The sequence below is a fragment of the Dacryopinax primogenitus genome (assembly GCF_000292625.1).
Source record: "Dacryopinax primogenitus strain DJM-731 SS1 chromosome Unknown DACRYscaffold_24, whole genome shotgun sequence".
Taxonomy (NCBI): Eukaryota; Fungi; Basidiomycota; class Dacrymycetes; order Dacrymycetales; family Dacrymycetaceae; genus Dacryopinax; species Dacryopinax primogenitus.
Genome location: NW_024467221.1, coordinates 512,763 through 529,918, shown reverse-complemented (window position 1 = coordinate 529,918; position 17,156 = coordinate 512,763). Strand labels below are relative to the sequence as shown.

The 17,156-nt window shown below is 51.8% G+C and overlaps 7 protein-coding genes across 7 annotated transcripts; 4 read left to right on the top strand and 3 right to left on the bottom strand.

Annotated features, from left to right (window-relative positions):
- Positions 1 to 1,880: 1,880 nt before the first annotated feature.
- DACRYDRAFT_59430 (uncharacterized protein) lies at positions 1,881 to 2,141 on the top strand (the record flags this gene model as incomplete). Its single annotated transcript, XM_040775561.1, has 1 exon — positions 1,881 to 2,141. A coding segment is annotated over one exon (261 nt), but the record flags the coding sequence as incomplete, so codon positions are not given.
- A 986-nt stretch (positions 2,142 to 3,127) lies between these two features.
- DACRYDRAFT_112171 (uncharacterized protein) lies at positions 3,128 to 5,262 on the top strand (the record flags this gene model as incomplete). Its single annotated transcript, XM_040769359.1, has 3 exons — positions 3,128 to 3,942; positions 3,993 to 4,582; positions 4,628 to 5,262. 3 exons carry the CDS (start codon positions 3,128 to 3,130, stop codon positions 5,260 to 5,262), a joined length of 2,040 nt encoding a protein of 679 aa, XP_040624120.1.
- Positions 5,263 to 5,723: 461 nt separating this feature from the next.
- Positions 5,724 to 7,525, bottom strand: DACRYDRAFT_119673 (uncharacterized protein; the record flags this gene model as incomplete). The annotated part of the gene is made up of 4 exons (XM_040770839.1): positions 6,844 to 7,525; positions 6,741 to 6,795; positions 6,106 to 6,692; positions 5,724 to 6,053 (listed from the first exon to the last, which is right to left on the bottom strand). Exons 1-4 carry the CDS (start codon positions 7,384 to 7,386, stop codon positions 5,724 to 5,726), a joined length of 1,515 nt encoding a protein of 504 aa, XP_040624119.1. The 5' UTR covers positions 7,387 to 7,525.
- A 1,324-nt stretch (positions 7,526 to 8,849) lies between these two features.
- DACRYDRAFT_59579 (Clavaminate synthase-like protein) lies at positions 8,850 to 10,092 on the bottom strand (the record flags this gene model as incomplete). The annotated part of the gene is made up of 3 exons (XM_040775570.1): positions 8,850 to 9,157; positions 9,214 to 9,235; positions 9,289 to 10,092. 3 exons carry the CDS (start codon positions 10,090 to 10,092, stop codon positions 8,850 to 8,852), a joined length of 1,134 nt encoding a protein of 377 aa, XP_040624118.1.
- Positions 10,093 to 11,064: 972 nt separating this feature from the next.
- On the top strand, positions 11,065 to 12,043 carry DACRYDRAFT_25317 (uncharacterized protein). Its single transcript, XM_040774114.1, has 5 exons — positions 11,065 to 11,243; positions 11,296 to 11,342; positions 11,397 to 11,512; positions 11,566 to 11,644; positions 11,703 to 12,043. Exons 1-5 carry the CDS (start codon positions 11,116 to 11,118, stop codon positions 11,807 to 11,809), a joined length of 477 nt encoding a protein of 158 aa, XP_040624117.1. The 5' UTR covers positions 11,065 to 11,115; the 3' UTR covers positions 11,810 to 12,043.
- A 307-nt stretch (positions 12,044 to 12,350) lies between these two features.
- On the top strand, positions 12,351 to 12,692 carry DACRYDRAFT_91827 (uncharacterized protein; the record flags this gene model as incomplete). The annotated part of the gene is made up of 1 exon (XM_040777025.1): positions 12,351 to 12,692. One exon carries the CDS (start codon positions 12,351 to 12,353, stop codon positions 12,690 to 12,692), a length of 342 nt encoding a protein of 113 aa, XP_040624116.1.
- A 272-nt stretch (positions 12,693 to 12,964) lies between these two features.
- On the bottom strand, positions 12,965 to 13,798 carry DACRYDRAFT_112167 (uncharacterized protein; the record flags this gene model as incomplete). Its single annotated transcript, XM_040769358.1, has 2 exons — positions 12,965 to 13,643; positions 13,695 to 13,798. The coding sequence occupies 2 exons, from the start codon at positions 13,796 to 13,798 to the stop codon at positions 12,965 to 12,967; spliced, it is 783 nt and encodes a 260-aa protein (XP_040624115.1).
- Positions 13,799 to 17,156: the final 3,358 nt, after the last annotated feature.

Here is a 17,156-nt window from a genome sequence, read left to right as displayed (position 1 = left end):
CTTTAGACTCTTGGCACTCTTAGGTGAGCAGACTTAGTCAGCCTGTGTTGCCCTAACATCATGTCAGCTTTTGGTTTCCCTGTACCCAATACTTCACAGCAATGTAGTTGTGCTTGCAAGTCTCTGCATCAGCTCGGGAACTCCATCAGGAGGTTTGCTTCCCTTCAGAAGAATATCTACTATGAGCAAGACTTAGCACACTTACTGGCAAAGGTGATGTGCCTGGTGCAAAACCCTGAACTATAGGCTGACTGTTGAACAGGACCTCTCAGATCCTACAAAACAGGCCAATATGCAATTCCATCTGGTGGTAGGCACTACCAAACTTTGTGAATTCTGGCATGGTACTCTATGGTCAATAGAAGCCCCAGATGAGTGTCTCACACCAATGATTTTCTATGACTCTTGGCCCTGGTTTGTCGATGAGCTGGTCCTATGCTCTGATGGGTGCTATTTTCTGCCAAAGCAGTGGGTACAGTACAGCAGCATGAAGGGAGAAATGGGAGCATTTGGTCATGACATGTATCTGGCTATGGATGGTCCACTCTCCCCAATAGGTGAAGTACAGATTGTACCAGGTGTTCTATACCTGGATCTCACTGTACGCAAACTGCATATGGTGAAGACCTTTCTAAACAACTGGCATGAGCTTGCATCCTACCCCCAAACAGGCTTTCTGAGGTTTGCTGGTGAGTCCTTTCTCAGCTCATGCTATCTAGGAGACTCAAGGCATCCTAGACCGACACTGTGCTATTACCCAGGCAATGCCAAATCCTTGGAGAGGGAGAGTGGATGGTCCCCATGTGTACTTGCTCCCCCTCATGATTTGGGAAGATGTCTCAGGGAACTTCTCAAAACAATGGTACAAACATTACAATGTTTGCACCTCCAATCTAGCAATGCCTTGACAGGAACTCAAGCTTTCCAGCAACATCCAATTCATTGGCACCTCACCTCATGCAACTGCTCTGGAGCTCATGGAGGGGCTGGTCTCAATGATCCAGTAAGTGATCTCCCCTCCCTCATAAGATGGTCAGCCTGGTGAGCTATGCTGACCACTACATCTCCATCTATCCCACTATCAGCGAGCTCTGCTGACCTCTTCCTCCTCTCAGATCAATCAACTCCACTGGACAAGAGGCTTATGATGCAGCTACTTGAGCTCCAGTGCTGTTCATGATGTGGGTGGCAATCCTTGCTGGGGACAATCTAATGCAGGCAGATCTCTGCAGCCATCACAGCTTGAGAGCGAGTCACTTTTGTCAACAGTGTCATGTGGGTGGTACACAAGATTATAAGCACAGTGCCGAGGGATATGCATCCCTATTCCGGGTAAGTCAAGCTTGACTATGTCCCTGGTCAAAGATGCTGATGAGAGGCCATAGCTGAGCATGCCTCATACCTCTTGGCAGACACTGAGTGTGGTTTGAGAACTGCTGGATGCTGCAACATACCCTTGACAAGCAACCAAGATTACAACTTGCTCTCAGAAGACAGGTGTTATGGATAAGTATGCATTGACCATTATTCTGAACTTGTTGAACACAGCAAGCAAGAGATGGAAGGAGGGACAGAGGCATGCAGGGCAGTTGCACATGGAGTTACAGGCAGAACTTGTGGACCATGGCGGAATGGATGCAGTCAACCCTCTGCTTCAATTGTCTTGTATGTGCTCTTGTTTGCTCAGCCTCATCATCAATGCTTAGTCTCTGCCAGAGCTTGAGCTGGGCATTAGGACTCTGAATGAGATCCTACACACCTACTCCCTCGGCCTTGTAAAATACACATTTGGTATCACCATCAATTTTCTGGAGAAGGAGAAGTCTCAAAGCCTGCTCTCCCTCATCAAAGCTTGCCTCGCTTCATTGTGACAAGAAGGATTAAATCTTCCTAAGATTGATGCCAAGTATATCATGGAGCACTGGCATGCTTTGACAGGAAAGCATCTGAAGACTTTGGCGCAGTGTATGCCTTTGGTGCTCTGGGACCTGGTGGAGGCAGAAATGCTGGAAGTGTGGGTAACAATTGGCCTAACAGGTGCCTTGCTGTGGCAGTACAATATCGAGGTCAAAGATATCTACCTGTTAAGCAAGATTGCACATATGCACAGTGTCTCTGCTCTCTGGGAGATGGAGATGTAGTGCTCAGGCAAGAGCATGCTGGGCTCTTCTCATTTCTGACTCTATACCAGCCAGCTGATTTACTCCATCCAGGCTCAGTTGCAAGAAGTGCTCACTGTGCTTGTGCATGCTGTCACCCATTCCTTCTCTTGGTTGCCATCTCCCACAAGATCCTCAGCTTCCATCATCCTGCCACAGAAAAAGAGCTGTAAAGGACATGTGAGGAAGGAACAACGGTTGCTCCGAGTGTGCGATGAAAAGGAAAGGAAAGGCTATCCACTCCGTGCCTTGTGTGGCGCTGATTGCCTAGCTATTCCAATATTAGCATCTCTGTGCCAAATGGTAGGAAGCAGATTGTGTGTTTGCATGATCCAGGGAAAGGTGATGTGCCCTTTTTTATTGGGCTCCTCTGCGGTGTTGATCCACGGCTGTCAGCACAGGAGAATAAAATGTTGTTGAGATGCATTGAAGAGTAACATCCAATATCAAGCAAGTTCAGCACAGAGCATGCCGAGCGCCATTAATATTGAACCCTAGATGAACACAGCCTCTCGGCATGCGGCGGCCGGACGTCGTTGGTGGATGGCTGACTCGGCATGTTCGGCACGTTCCATTATCGGTCAAATCTGGTTTGATTATCTTTCGAAAATACATATAAATGAACATGGCGAAAGTAAATATTTTATCGGTATTCTCCGAGGATTGATTGAAGGAATAAAGGAATTAAGAGAATTCATACACGCTCATGTACATTCCCGGTGTGCTAAGAATAGAACAAGGCGCAGTCAATCAGGGTAATGTCCAATATCCAAAAATAACTGCACACGACACTCAATTTCAATTTCAATTCACTTTTACACAATTTGGAAATGCTGCGCAATAACCCAAACGTTACTTCTCTTGTATCCATATCGTAAGGTAACAGGCAGAACAGGTAACAAGTAACAGGTCGTGTGCTCTTTTATCTCTCTCTCTCTCTTTCTCTCCTCTTCTTTTCCGATTCATCAATGCATCCACTTCTCCGACGTCCCCTCCTTCACATATTTCTCCCCCTCTCCGCTCTCCTCTTCCTCCTAACAACTTCCTACCACCTCAGAACAGATCGTCTCTCAGGATTCATATCCCACCCCGCACAAACAGACCAGGGCCAGCCCGTCTGTCCTGATCCAAGAAATGACCATCAACTCATATGGCCACCAGGACCAAACAGAGATTCCCAGCGATATCTCCTCATCGCCACTTTCTCTATCGCCCCCACACCCCATCTCCGTCCAGTCCCCGTCCTCCCCACACCATGCCTCGACCCATGGTTTGCACACGGCCTGCCTTGTCATCTCCCTCTGCCACCGCTTACAGCAGATCTAATATGGACATGGGTCAACGGCACTGACCCCTTGCAACTCGAGGCTTCTCTCGCTGCTTCCCTCGCCTCGGGCGTAACACCCGCAAAGGGAAAGACGTCCGCTTCTTCAAAACAATACCGAGAGAACGGCGAGCTGAGGTACAGTCTCCGCAGCGCAGTCGCCAACCTCGGCACATGGATTAACAAGGCCTACCTCCTCGTGGGCGACTACAACCTCACTTCATGCGCTCAGCCAACAATGCGAGATGAGAACGGGACGACCCACATCCTCCCAGTAGAACCGTCCCGTCTCGCCCAATTGCCACAGTGGCTTAAGCCTGCCGATGGAGCGACATGGGCCGACGGAAAGCTGCGATTGGAGGCCGTCGCGCATTGGCAGACGGGCGTCCGCACCCAGGTCTTCAACAGCTTTGCGATCGAAGGCGGCCTGGCCCAGCTCCCTGGGTTGGAAGAGTACTTGTGCGTTCCTCACCTCCTTTTCCTCTATCTGGATACCTAACAGCCCACAGTATCTACCTGAACGACGACTATTTCCTCCTCCGACCCCTGCCTCGCTCCGCATTCTTCACCCCCTCCTACGGCCTCGTCTTCCGCTTCCAACCCGACCTGCTAGTACGAGGCAGCTCCACACCTCATTCCTCTTCCACAGGCGAATGGGCCGCACTGGAATACAGCAACTACCTGCTCAACGCCCGCTTCGGCCCCCGTGATAGGCCCTACGTCGTCCATGTCGCCAAGGCAATGTCGCGCCCCCTGGTGGAGGAACTCGAGCTGGCCTGGGAGACCGAGTTCCGGGAAACGAGAGAGCATGTTTTTAGGAGCAATAGAGATGCCTACCTCGGATTCCTCTTTCCGCATTACACGATCGAGCGGCACCGGGAAGCGCTGTTGTGGAGCTTTGTTGTTGCCCGGCTTGGGGGAAGGGGGGACGAGTGGGGCGAGGAGCAGATGGAGGCTGCTTGGCGTAGGTTGGGCGGAGGCGAGGCAGAGGAGTATTATGCCGACTTGGACGTTTGGAGGTTGCCGAGGAGCACGCTGGAGCCGGCGAGGGTGCGCACGGTAGTGGGGGAGGACCTGAGGGGCACTGTGTACAAATTTTGTGAGTGCGTCGTTTATCCCTCTGGGCAGGGCTGACACATTCTAGCATCACACGACGGTTACCCGTACACAGCACCAATGTACGTCTCCAAATCCTTCCCTTCCTTCCCCCTGCCCAACAGTCCCCCCGCGTTAACCAAAGCCTGCACATTCGAGTTCGAGCTCTGCCTCGGGACGGAAGGTGAGTCAAGCACCCACGCAAGCGCCGTCTTCAAGCGCATCGCGTTCGAGATCCCACGGTGTGGGGACTGCCTTATCACTGCCCTGGTGGGGCAGAGCGGTGAGCTCGGGCTGAGCGCCTTCCTCCCTCCGCCTGACGCGCAAGAGGAGCTGTCCCCGGAAGTTGTACCTGTTTTGCCCCTCTCCTCAAGCTGGGAAGAACCGTCCTTTGCCCTCTCCTCCGTGCTTCCCCCTCACACCAGCCTACGCGCCTTTGTCATCTCTCTCCTCTCCCGGTACACGTACACCCTCGCCTCCACCCCAGTCAAGTTCGCCTCCCTCCGCACTCCTCTTTCCACTCGACAGGTACTGGCCCAGATCGATAAGGAGAACGACCTCGAGATGGTTTGCTTAAACGATGATATCACGACGCGAGAAGCGGAGGTGAGGACGTTGGCGGGAGAGTGGATGGAGCGCCGATGGGCGAGGAAAGCAGGCTGGGAAGAAGGCGGGTGGTGGTAGGAACCTTCGATCCAGCCGACCCCTCCTCGTGCGGCAAGTCGCCGATCACATGAAAGCATGGTTACACTGTCCTGTCCGTCCGACATTGTCCTGATCTCGCCCTCATACGCAAGCAAGGAAGCAGACACTGTTGTATCACTATCTCGTCCCCATCCACAACCCTTGATACCGTATCCTCTCACTCATTTTCTCTTTCAATCCCGTAGTATCGGTGTACCGATGGCACACGCGTATCCCCGGGTCGGGGTTCGTGTCTGCAGTTCGGTTAGGATAGCTTAGAGACGTGCTCCGCATGAATGGGTGTTGTTTAATATCGATCAATGGGAGCTCGATCAGAACGAAAACGAACAAACAGAATAAATGAGGCACAAGCGTATAAGTACATGCGAAGGTGTGCCATAATTATATATTCACCCCACAAGGACCGTCTACCGACAGGCGGAAACGAGGGAGTGGGCCGATTATCCCCACCTCTGAAACATCCCCGGATCCAGCCCATCCTCTGGTAGTCTCACGGGCTCGTCGTTCCTCAGATGAAAGTTGGGCCAATACATCATTGGCGACCGTTTGTAGTCCACCTTCCACTCCCCGGTGTCGCCTGGCCCTGTACCCGCACCGACGCGTGGGTCACCACGTACCCAGTTGTCCACACATATCAATCTTGGAAGCAGCTCCCCCAGCCGTTGCACTGCCATTCCGGGCGACATGGGGGAAGCCGGGTGTTCGAGGAAGAAGGACTTGAGGCATCGGAGGTTTGGGTAAGAGAATGCGAGCATTTGGAGGTACATTGGCTATTCGACCGTTAAGCTGTGTGCCTGTGGGGAAAAGGGAAACTGGGCGCACAGTTATGTAGTTCACCTTCCCCGGCCGAGATGGCAGGTGGGTATAGCCCAGGGTGTGCACGTTAGGTAGCAAGGATCCCAGACGCGCAACTTCCTCCAACGTCCACAAGCGATGTACCCGCACGACTCGAATCGTGCTCGCGAATGCAGCAATCTTCGGAAAAACGACGGTGCTCATGTTCTCCGGTCGGACTGTACCGAAGTCAACCCACTCCAGCGGTCGGTATGACCCGTCCGACAGCGGGTTCACCACGTCCCACATGGCTCCTCCGTCCGGACAAAGCTTGAGACGCTTCAGATTCGGGAGTGCGTCTTGTAAGAGGAACGTCGGTGCAATGCAGCAGAAGTGGATCGATTCGAGCGAGGAATTGTGTTTCAGGAAGAGGTGGAGTGCGTCGCTATGGATGACCCAGCCAATGTCGCACGCAATATCGAGAGAACGAAGCCTGGGGAAAGTGCACTTGAACAGCTCGTTGAGCGTGTACTCAACCCAGGTCAATCCCAAATGCTCCAGGCTCGTGCATACGGCAGCTATAGAAGTGAAGACTGCACAAGAGAAGCTATTCCAGACGTTTTCAGGGACGTTAGCTGGTATCGAATCAGACGCCGTTCAGTAATTAGTATCGAGCTGCGTACCCCAGTCGCTGAAGTTGCCTCTGAAGCTTCTCAAACGTGCCGCTGGGGATATCGACTGCAGGCTAGTTAGTCAATATGAGGTTCCAAAATTGCAACTACGCACCGCTGGAGCGAAGTGTGTCTTCGTCAGCTTTATGCCTTCTTCAATGGAGAGGTCCAGGAACAGATCCGTAAGCGACCGACATCTATCCGGTACGCTTCGAAAGATATGCGCCACGTTTCCATCCCCTTTCAACTTGAGTCCGTCAGTGCATAAGAAACAAAGATTTGACATCTCTTTCAGTGCTGCGTTGATCAAAATCGGGTCGTACTCTCGATTCAGATGACCTTGGGCGGCGTGTGCCCGCCAGTAACGTAATGGTGCATTTTCTGAGGGATAATCTTCTAATGGTGGGGGGTCAACCAAGTGTAGGTGTCGTATGCTCCGCGCAAGACGGCCTTTGTCCGCTAACTGCCGAAATGCGTCTGCGTTGTTGATCGTGATGGAGAGATAACAACATTGCAGCGGCCCCAGTTCGAGATCAGGCGCTGGCGAAACTCGTTGCTTGAACACCTGGCAGGTGGCAGACAGCGCCGCAAGGTCTCTCGGTGTGTCAAGTTGACCGATGACTTCGTCGACCAGCTCGGCCGGGAGTTTGTCAAGCATGGAGGTCGCAAAATCGGCGAGATGACCGAAAAAAATTACCAATCAGGGAACGTTGTTATTGTCGCCTTTGTTGAGCACTGGTGAGAAGTAACACGACGTCTGCAGCTGCATGAGCAAGACAAAGGTCGCCAGGTGGCTGTTGAGAAGGGAAATATTCTGTGGTCAAGTACCAGACACCGGGGTGACGCCGTTTGCCCTCCGTGTGTTAGTTCAGCGCACCGAGGATCAGAACCCTGAACCGTAAGACCTGCTCGTGCTCCACCAATCGCGATACACTCGGTCTGAATAATGGCTGGATTTAGTGCGCTGCCAAGCTGATGCTGTAAAAAGCAACAAGCGCGTGGGCTGACTTCACGTGAAATAGGACCGTTACGCCTTCGGTGGGCTTCGGTGGGCTTCTCTGATGAGCCAAGAGGAGAAGCGCTTTCAGAGACTTGCTTCCGCTTCTGGCCTGAACTATGCTCGGCGACGCCTTCAATTCAAAAGTCTCGTAACACTCTGCTCTCACCATTCCCATCTTCATTCGAAGTTCAAGCCAAATCAAAATGCCACTCTAGAGCATGCGATGTCTGTCAATGCGCTGTCGCCGCTCACCATTCACGTCAATTTACGGACCGGCCGGGAGAGCCGAAGCAAAGCTGCATTGCAGGCTTCCCTTCTTTCCATCAATTCCGTCAGGCCACCACCTCTAATTCTCACGGCTGCTGCAGAAACTCTCGAACAACGCCACTGCTCTCCTTAATCTTTCTCACTATGGATACGATCTGATTTCAGGGCATGAGATATTATTTGCCAATCCTTTTCAAAAGGAGCGACCGAGGGAACAAAACCTAATCAGGGCCGTACAGAGTGTTTACTCGAATGGATACAAGGGCCTTCGTTCATCAATGATTCGGTCGGATTCGGGTTCACTACCCGAACTCGAATAATTCCTCGAAATGCTATTAACGCCAAGAGACTGCTCAACACGGTCATTGACTACGGGCTGTCGAACACCATCTGTTTCCCTAGAAGTGTGCAGGAATTACGTTTAGAATGACTTCCTGGCCAACCGATGTCGCGGAACTGGTATCATATTGTTCTACCTGTGACCACAGCGACTTAACGCGACTCCATGCCTGTTGCGTTCTCGGGAGATAATGGCCCTTCTTAGATGTGTAAGCGCACAAGACATCGATCCGATATGTTCGCTAACAACGTGGGTAACAGGTGGCCACGCGGGACAATTATATGCTCCTGCCTGATATACTGTAGGGCACGTGGGGCCGCCCCTACAAGGAAATGGGCCTCGTCAGCTGGCGCGGTGTGCAAGGTGCCGGACATTCGTGTCTGACCAACCTGGTTTTAGGCTTCTGCGTCAATCCACGGCGCCATCTTCCATCATTAAGACAAGTCACGTGTGTGGAGATCATAACGCACCCTTACCAACGCTCTCAGTGAATGTGGTTGGCAACGTACAGTCTTCAGAACCACATTGACACCGACAAACTGATGTCCTCGGCCCTCGTTGCATGCCACCATCCCAAGGGGATGAACAGCATATCCCCTGGTTCGAGCACGCAACACATGGCGTGAGGGAGGACCTTGTCCCTGAACAGCGGCTTGTCCGCGGGAGGAGGGGAGAAAATATCGATGGAGGTGGTGTTGTTGAGGGACGTGGAGGATGGGGGCTTGGAAGGAAGGTTGGATGAAAGGACAAGGCGAAACGGATACATCTCTCGCCTGAGGGTCGGTGGTGCGAGCCATATGGTTTTCCTGCCAACAACCTGAGCTGATTTGGATGCCAAGGTGTTAGACGTGACATGTCAGAATACGACGAACGCTTACTGTAGAAGTTATAGTATGGATCCTGGCACGGCGTCAGGCACCCTCGTGGAAGAAGGGGGGCCAGGGAGGACTTACGGTATGTGCGGGGGAGGTCATTCCTTTTGGCCCCAGCCAATTGTTGAGAAGATAGCCCTCCTCGTTCGATGGTGGGCGGTACTCCGGGACAGCTTCACCGACATTGGCATACACATAGTCCGGAATCTGGATATCGTCCCGGAGCTTATGGAACTGCCGGAACATATTATACTGCGCGAGATATACTGGTCTCGGGTCGTCACTGCCGCCCTCGAGCATACCGATGCGTTTGAGGAATTCTTCCCATTCCATGAGCTCCTGAGTCCAGTCATCATTTCTGTAGTCAGCACCGACCTCAACGGGCACAACTCTACCAGGGCCAGCGACGCTCAGCAGGTAGCTCGCCCGACTCCAATCGTGCTTCTCCTTCATTGCTGGCCAGTCCCGCGCCCACGCGGGAAGTATGAACGGGGTTGACGACATGCGCTCGAACGCCGCCATAGAGGGAGCTTTGCTTAGTCTGGGTACGGGTATCGCGTGTGCAGGAGCAGGGAGGACATCCTCACGAACGGGCGAGGGAGCCACGGGCGGCGCAGACAAGCCAACATCGTAGGCACTCTGTATTCCGTAGATGAGATCGTGGACAATCTCCAACCTCCCCTCCCCCGGAGCACTGGCAATGATGATGACCATGTCCAGCCCTCGAACCCAGTTGCCCCAGTCCGGCTCCGGTACCTGACCGTTCGTGCACTCCTCACGCAGCTGGGCCGCATGGTATACCGCAGCACATACAAGGGCAAGGGTTGCATCGGTGTACAGGCGTCTCCAGCAGTAGCGTACTTGCGAGTGATGCACGCTCGTCATGCGCGCATAGGCGAGGGCGACGAGCTTAGCCAGCTCGTCACCTTGCTTCTGGTAGTCGTCGCAGCGAAGACTGGACCTGAATCGCGCAAGGATGTCAGGTCCACATTGCATCAAGTCTGCAGCACGGTAAGAAATAGCTGAGGAGTCAGCAATTGCGTTACGAACCGTTCTTTTCTGTGTTCGTGTCTTCAGCGAGCACCGCGAGTGTATCTAAGCATCTCTGGGCGCAGCGAATAAGCGTTAAGCAGTTCCCCATCCACCAAGCAGATATAGTATCGAAGAATCCTGGGACAAATAGGGTATGAAAGCGATCTTTCGCAATATAATGTGGTGGTTGGGCGGCAAGAGAAGGGATCAGAATAATATTAATGCCGACCGGCACGAGATGCCCGATGTAAGCGGACCCTGGAAGTGTACCGCCACAGCGGCATGGATCTGCTTCTCTGCTTGAAGCAAGTCTACCTAGTCGCGCCTCACTCCCTCTATGGCATTGTTCCTCCACTATGCGCGATTTCTCAGTACATCTAATCCGTCTTTTGCGGCTCGTGGACCGCACCGCTGACATCAACTGTTGCTTCAACTGGGCGCAGCACTGGAATGTCGGCACACCGCGTCTCATTCATGCTCCACACCGATTCCTTGAGCGCATCCGAGTACCTGGTCCAAACTCCTTCCTCAGCACGTTGCGCGCTGCCCATTAGTGGTGTTGATGTGACGCATGCACGAAAATATTCCCTGTTGCTGTGCTTTGACTGACTTCAGATCCGACAAGATCGTGATGTTCTGCCATCTCCCAAGGTTCTCACCACGGAAGACGGACGAACCGTACCCTCATTCATTCATTCGCTCTAAGATCATCGAACGCCGGCGTGAGCTTCAGTTCCGACAACACCGGAGCTTGGAGGTCACATCCGTGCTATAAAAGCTTGATCATTGTCACTCAATGTGTCGTCTCAGACACATTTCGATCTACCTCCTTCACCAACTGCCCTCTCCCTGTTACAATTCACAGCTGGTTCCAACATGCTCTCTCTCTGTTCGTTGATTATCGCTCTCGTCACTGCTTCAGTGTCCGTTGCGCTGCCACACGAGGCTCGCACTGTTGAGCTCTCGGAGCGCCAGGGACCGAGTGGCTACGTCGTCTATCCTCCGTGCGAAGGTTTTCTACCCAATAATATTGACTGTAATCTCACACTCAGACAGTGGTGGTACTTCGTTCGACATCATCGGCGGCGGCGGGCCCAACGGTGGTACGTCTTCACAGTTCCTAGCCCTTCCGGTCGTTTGACGCCTGGATGATATAGGGGTCACCTACCTCAACATCCAGTACCAGGGCGTGAATCTACAGGACCCATACGTGCAAACGGTCGGCATCGATATCTACTTGCACGATCCTACTGGTCAACAGGCTGATAGCTACGTTCGTGCCATCTTCCACAACCAGCGTGTCTGACTGAATCGGGTATTTTGCAGTTGACGTACGAGTTCGCCAGCGACCCGAGCGGCACTTTGATTGAGGGATATTTCGTCCCCGCCCTCTGCGGTGACTTCGGTACGCTGCGATACTCTCTTTTAGGCGATACTGCCCTTTGCTGATCCTAGTACGACAGAACTTGTATTTATCGAGCACCAGAACATGGGAAATTTCGGCGACATCATCAAATTCAAGGCTGCCGCCCCGTCAATCACGATCGTTTGTTCGCCTGAGCAGCGTTGAATCAACCAATAGCGAGGCATTCTGAAATGGACTTTTAACGATTGTTATGTATTTAACTGATGTGATGTTGCCTTCCCCCTGTGAAATGGAGGGATCGGTGCCTCTGGGTGCCGTCAACTTTGAAGACATATATCCGGTTCAGTGGAGGGGTAAGGGCTTCCGTGGCATCGATCATGTGCTGCATTTGCCCATTCCTCCTCACTAAGAGGTTCGAAAGATTATCTGAAATACGTCTCCGTTTCGCTACTTCATCTAGACTACGGCTAGGGTTATGAGGTGACATATAGGAGAAAACCTTTATTTAAGGACGCGACGGGAGCTAGTTGTACGGAAGCGGATTGCCTAACCCTTCCTCCTATGTCATCCTACGTGTAGAGATGGGTGAAGGGAAGATGAGTGCAATCTCCCATGGGGATCAATTGATGCTCAATGTGAGTATGTTCTAGACGGGTTCAATGCTGGAGGACTGACGGCAGCTCGTTGATTAGGCAGACGAATACCCAAGCCCGCCTTCGATCAGGAGAGTGATCAACACTTCCAAATGGATGTCCGACTCCAATCGCTGCCTACATCCGAATCCGTCGGGCTACCTTGCTCCCTCTCTCTGCATACGCAAGACCTGGCGTACTTCGATTTGGCTGAAGCCTGTGGGATTGCTGATCGGCTTGCATCGCTCCCTGCATATGCGACTGGTCTAGGAATGGAGGAGGCTACGCGGGATCACAAGTTGGAAAAGCGCGACTGTCGATTCATGAATCGCAGAAGTGACCACGAATTTGGTCGTCGCAGTTCCGACCCGCCCTCTGTATCTCACGATGGATGTTCGACGCAACATGCTCTCATCAGGAACGGAATCCCGGCCATACAGATGACTTTCCCATAGCGCATGCCGCACTGAAAGTCACGGACAAACCCAGGAATGACCTGGCGGGCGCTTCGACATGGCAATAACCTAAGGAAGTGAACCTGCTCTAGCATTGGTTCTTGTTATGCTCTCCCAACAACAACTGTTCCTCTCCATCCCCTATTCTCTCCTTGACAAGTGACAGCAACACTGAGACACACTACTCGACCGACATCGGTTCAAGCGAGTCAGAATTCACCATCTTCAACTGCACGAATACATCACTGATCACGAAACATGATTTGGAAAGATTATCCAAACAAGCCCGCCACCGCATCTGGAATGCCAATAACCTGGTATGCTCTTAACGCCACAACCTTCCCATTCCTGTTGACCGCATTCACCCTCTTTTGCTCCTTGATCTGCTTGAGAATTCGTTTTCTTGTTTCTCCATCGGCTGTGCTCAAGGAATCCTGAAGCGCTTGGAGCGTATCTTTCCCTGTCTTCTTCGTGTGCGATGCTTTCTCGAGATTTCTCTCCGCGTTCTTCTTCTCCCATCGATTCGCAGCCTCGTTTGTTTTTCTTACAACCCCTACATTCCGCTGCACGGCGTCTTTTCTGGTCTTGAGGTGTTGTTGTGCCTCCTCGTGCGCTTGACGAGTTTGCTCAGTACGCTCCCTTTTATTGGTTTTGTTCGCGACATCAGCCTTCTGCGTGGCTTGGACCACCTTCGTCCGAAGCATTCGATGCGTTTCCAGGGCATGCTGGTGCTCCTGTTTCAGTCTTTCGCCCTCTGCCTCGTGTTTTTCTTGCGTAGCGGTGTCGCTATCAGAGTCTGGCAATTGGTGGTAGGATGTTTTGGGACCTTCCGACCAGAAGTTTGCTATCCGGAGCTTTTTTCCCAAACTTCCCCAAACGCTCGGCTTTCCGTCGCCGCCCCGGGCAACGAGCGCCCTGCCGTCGTCAAGTTCTTCCCTGAGGGCCCCATCTCTGCATTTTTGATTAGCGGCAACATCTTTGCAGGTTGAAGGATTTACCCACAAAACATGTCCCTCGTCAAAGTGCGCAATATCAGAGGGTGCCGGGATCGGGTGTGCAAAAATAACAGTCGCAGAGAGCACAAGGAGTGCCAAGCGTGCGTGCATAGTAACCGAACGATATGATAGGAAAGATCGTATGTAGAAATAGTGGAGGGGTGGAAAGGAATATATGGGGGATGTTCTAGTGACCTGCACTTTAAGACCAGCTTTGGGGCCAAAATGCGAGAATGTCCTCGTGTTTATATATATTGGTGAGCTTACAGGCACAGCCGCAAGGTGATTATGGAAACGTGGGCTGAGGATGTACGCGAAGTATCGAAGGGGATTTCCACTTCATGAATTGAAAGTGGTAGCCAGCGGACTCGGCAAGTTCATTCATACAGGACGAGGCCTGACTCCTCAGCTGATCTCCTGCACAGCCATTGTATATATTGAGTTGACACTGTCATCCAATATTATTCCTTACTGCACGGCCATCACGTAGAAGCGATGTGAAGCGTAAGTGCTACTTTTCGGGAGTGAGTGAAATGTCGTGGTTTTGCCGTGCAGGTGAACACGTGGAGTTCTCAGCGGAACCACATCTTAGAGCAACTGAGTGCTTATCTCCTGCACAGCCATTGTATATATTGACACTGTCTCTCTCACACTTAGATACATGGAATGAACATCAGCAAATGAGAATCAACAATCAAAAGAAAACGTACTACGAAGCCAAAGACAGGATCACGAAGTTGCGCCGATTGGCTCCAATCTCCTAATCAAAAGCCTGCACCTGCGCAACCCTGGCTCGCAAGAGAGGTGGGCAAAGACAAGGTGAGGCTTCTCGCGGGAGAGACTACGTCAATTGGCCGAACTTGTTGCTCAGCTGCTCTGGACCGCAGTTTCAAATACTATTCTGCGCATTAGCTCCTTACTAGTAGGTGGAGACCGATGCGTGTCACTCGCCCGTTATTAGTCGCAGCCTTGTGGGTTTCCACGGTTACGGCGATGAGGCATGCGCGACGCCGCAGGCAAGGAATTCATCCAACTTTAGAAACCAAGGATACGGAGAGGATTATGCAATGACGAACTTACCCCCATCCACGGCGACGGGTGGCAATGAGAGGAAGAGGCAAAGCAGCAATATCGAACACTGAGGTGGTTCGGCACTGGATGAGTATTCCCGCATTGCCCAGTCCCGCGGTCACAAAACTTCGATCAAGCAAAAACGGCGAGAAGATAAGATTCGGACCAGAGTTCATGCACTGCCAGATTAACTATGTTGAAGCAAATATGAAGAAGCCGGGGGCAAAGCCACGCGCAAAAAGCACGTGGTTCACGTGGCACCACGTGTGAGTAAGGAAGTAAATCCGGACCCTAAGTCCAAAATTGGAAGTGGAACTAAATCTGCTTCCACTGCGGCAGTGCGGGTCCCTAGGAGGGGTTACTTAACCCTGGCCCTTTTTAAACCCTACCTCTAACCCATATCCCCAAATATTCAACATAATGAAGAGTAATTGAAGGAGGGTGGTGTTGTCCCCCCCCATGAGACATGTCGGAGCGTGGGTGGCGCAGCCTCCACCCATACAAGCAAAGTTTTCCCAGGGACGACACATCATCTTTGCTGTTCTACAACCACCACATTGATGTGGTGGTATTGCCAATAGTTCTTGCTTCACTTTTGCCTTCTGCCTGCTGTGGACAGCCTGCTGGCTGACCTGCAGGTGTCAACAATCTTGGTTGTGTCTTTGTGATGGGTATCCGGATGTGAGACAAGCTGCGAAAGCACAGGAGCACAGCCACTCAGGCTGGGAAGGACCAGAACTGGGTAGCAGATTGTCAGGAGTTTGGGAGGAGGGGAAATGGTGTGCTCTATCATGCTGTTTTTCCCACACCTCTGGTCTAACCCTGTACTCAGACATCAACATTCTTTCCTCCCTCCTGGACACCTTTCCCAAGGGGCCACAGAGCAATGGGGCTGTCATTGACACCCTGACAACATTATTCACCAAAACTCTGCTCCCTGCTCCCCTTCCTTCTGCTCCTCTCCAAGGAGACTGGATCTACCATGTTCAACCTACATCTCCTCTCCCTCCTGGCATGCCAACTACACCCCCAGTCTTTTGTATTCACCATGCTATTCCTCTTGATGTCTGCAGGGTTATGGCATGGTTCCTGCCTGCTCTCTATGCTACCAATCTGACTCAGCATCTGCATAACAATGACACCTATCACTCTGCTATTCCTGCACTGCATGTGGGTGTCTGGCATTGGTCTAGCAGCATTCCAGCCTTCTCTCAGGACACCCTTCATCAGTCTCCTTCCACCATCAAGTATATCAATTGCATGATCAAGTATCTATCAGATGTGGTGGGGAAGTGAGCTATGCAGCTGCTAGCCAGCCATCAGCCTGCAGTTGCAGAGGAAAGGCAAAAGTGAGTTTCAATCAGATGTGGTTTGTTCTGCCTCTCACACCTATCTAGAATTCTGGATCATACCTACTCCCACCCAGCATTGGCTGACACTCTGATGGCTCATCCAGCACTTTGGCAGTGTGCCTGGCATATGTTGGCCTGGAGAGCAGGCTCAGCCTTTGTGCCACACATTGATCTTAATGATGATCTGCATCAGTACACCATCCTCTTTGTCTTTGGCAACTTCACCCATGGCTATTTGGTGCTTCCTCAGCTTGGCATTCAGATTCCTTTGAAGCCTGGTCAACTGCTCTTTATCAACACCCGTCTCTTGGTCCACCATGCAACCCACTTCAAAGGAGTTAGGTATGTGTTCCCAGGCTTCATGGACAGTACCCTTTGCAAAGACTATAGAAAGACTACAACCTCTGCATAGTATAGTCTTCAGCTCCTTAAATGATATGCCTTATGCATCTTTACTGTGTTTAACTGGCATTCAAATGCTGATTCCTGCTGTCTCAAGGTCTGATAGCTAGAACTGTGGTGGTCACATGCACTGGATAGTGGACGTTTCAGTTCAGCCCTGAGGATGGCAGGCAAGACAGGGGATGACACAGCAGGACCCAGGTTCAGCCACAATAGTAAGTCATAGTATCAAATGGAGGCTGGACATGGGAACAATATTTTTTTGTAGCAAGCATCCATCCCTGCTTCAGCATTGCACCATCATGTCCATTATTCTCACAGCTGTTGGGGGCTGCTACGACTGGCAAAAGTCACCCATTCCTGCATGCACACACACTTGCAGCATTGCCTTGTGTTAGGGCAACACAGGCTGACTGAGTCTGCTCACCTAAGAGTGCCAAGAGTCTAAGCAGGCAACAAGGAAGTGGAGTAGACCTGATGACTAAGACCTATCTACAGTATAGGTATCTGTGGATGATCCTAAGAGACCAAGTCTGAAGAGACAGTCCCAGGCAGAGTAGGCCTTATATTTATACCTCTGTGGTGGAACCTGCTAGAACATCTTGCTTACTCAGCCTAGTCAGGTGATCAGGTCATATGACCAA

Bases quoted from the DNA above. Each gene is read 5' to 3' on its own strand.
- DACRYDRAFT_25317 (XM_040774114.1), top strand. From the start codon at position 11,116: ATGCTCTCTCTCTGTTCGTTGATTATCGCTCTCGTCACTGCTTCAGTG. The intron at 11,343-11,396 runs GTACGTCTTCAC...TGGATGATATAG, and splicing joins CGGCGGCGGGCCCAACGGTG to GGGTCACCTACCTCAACATC. The intron at 11,513-11,565 runs GTTCGTGCCATC...GGTATTTTGCAG, and splicing joins GTCAACAGGCTGATAGCTAC to TTGACGTACGAGTTCGCCAG.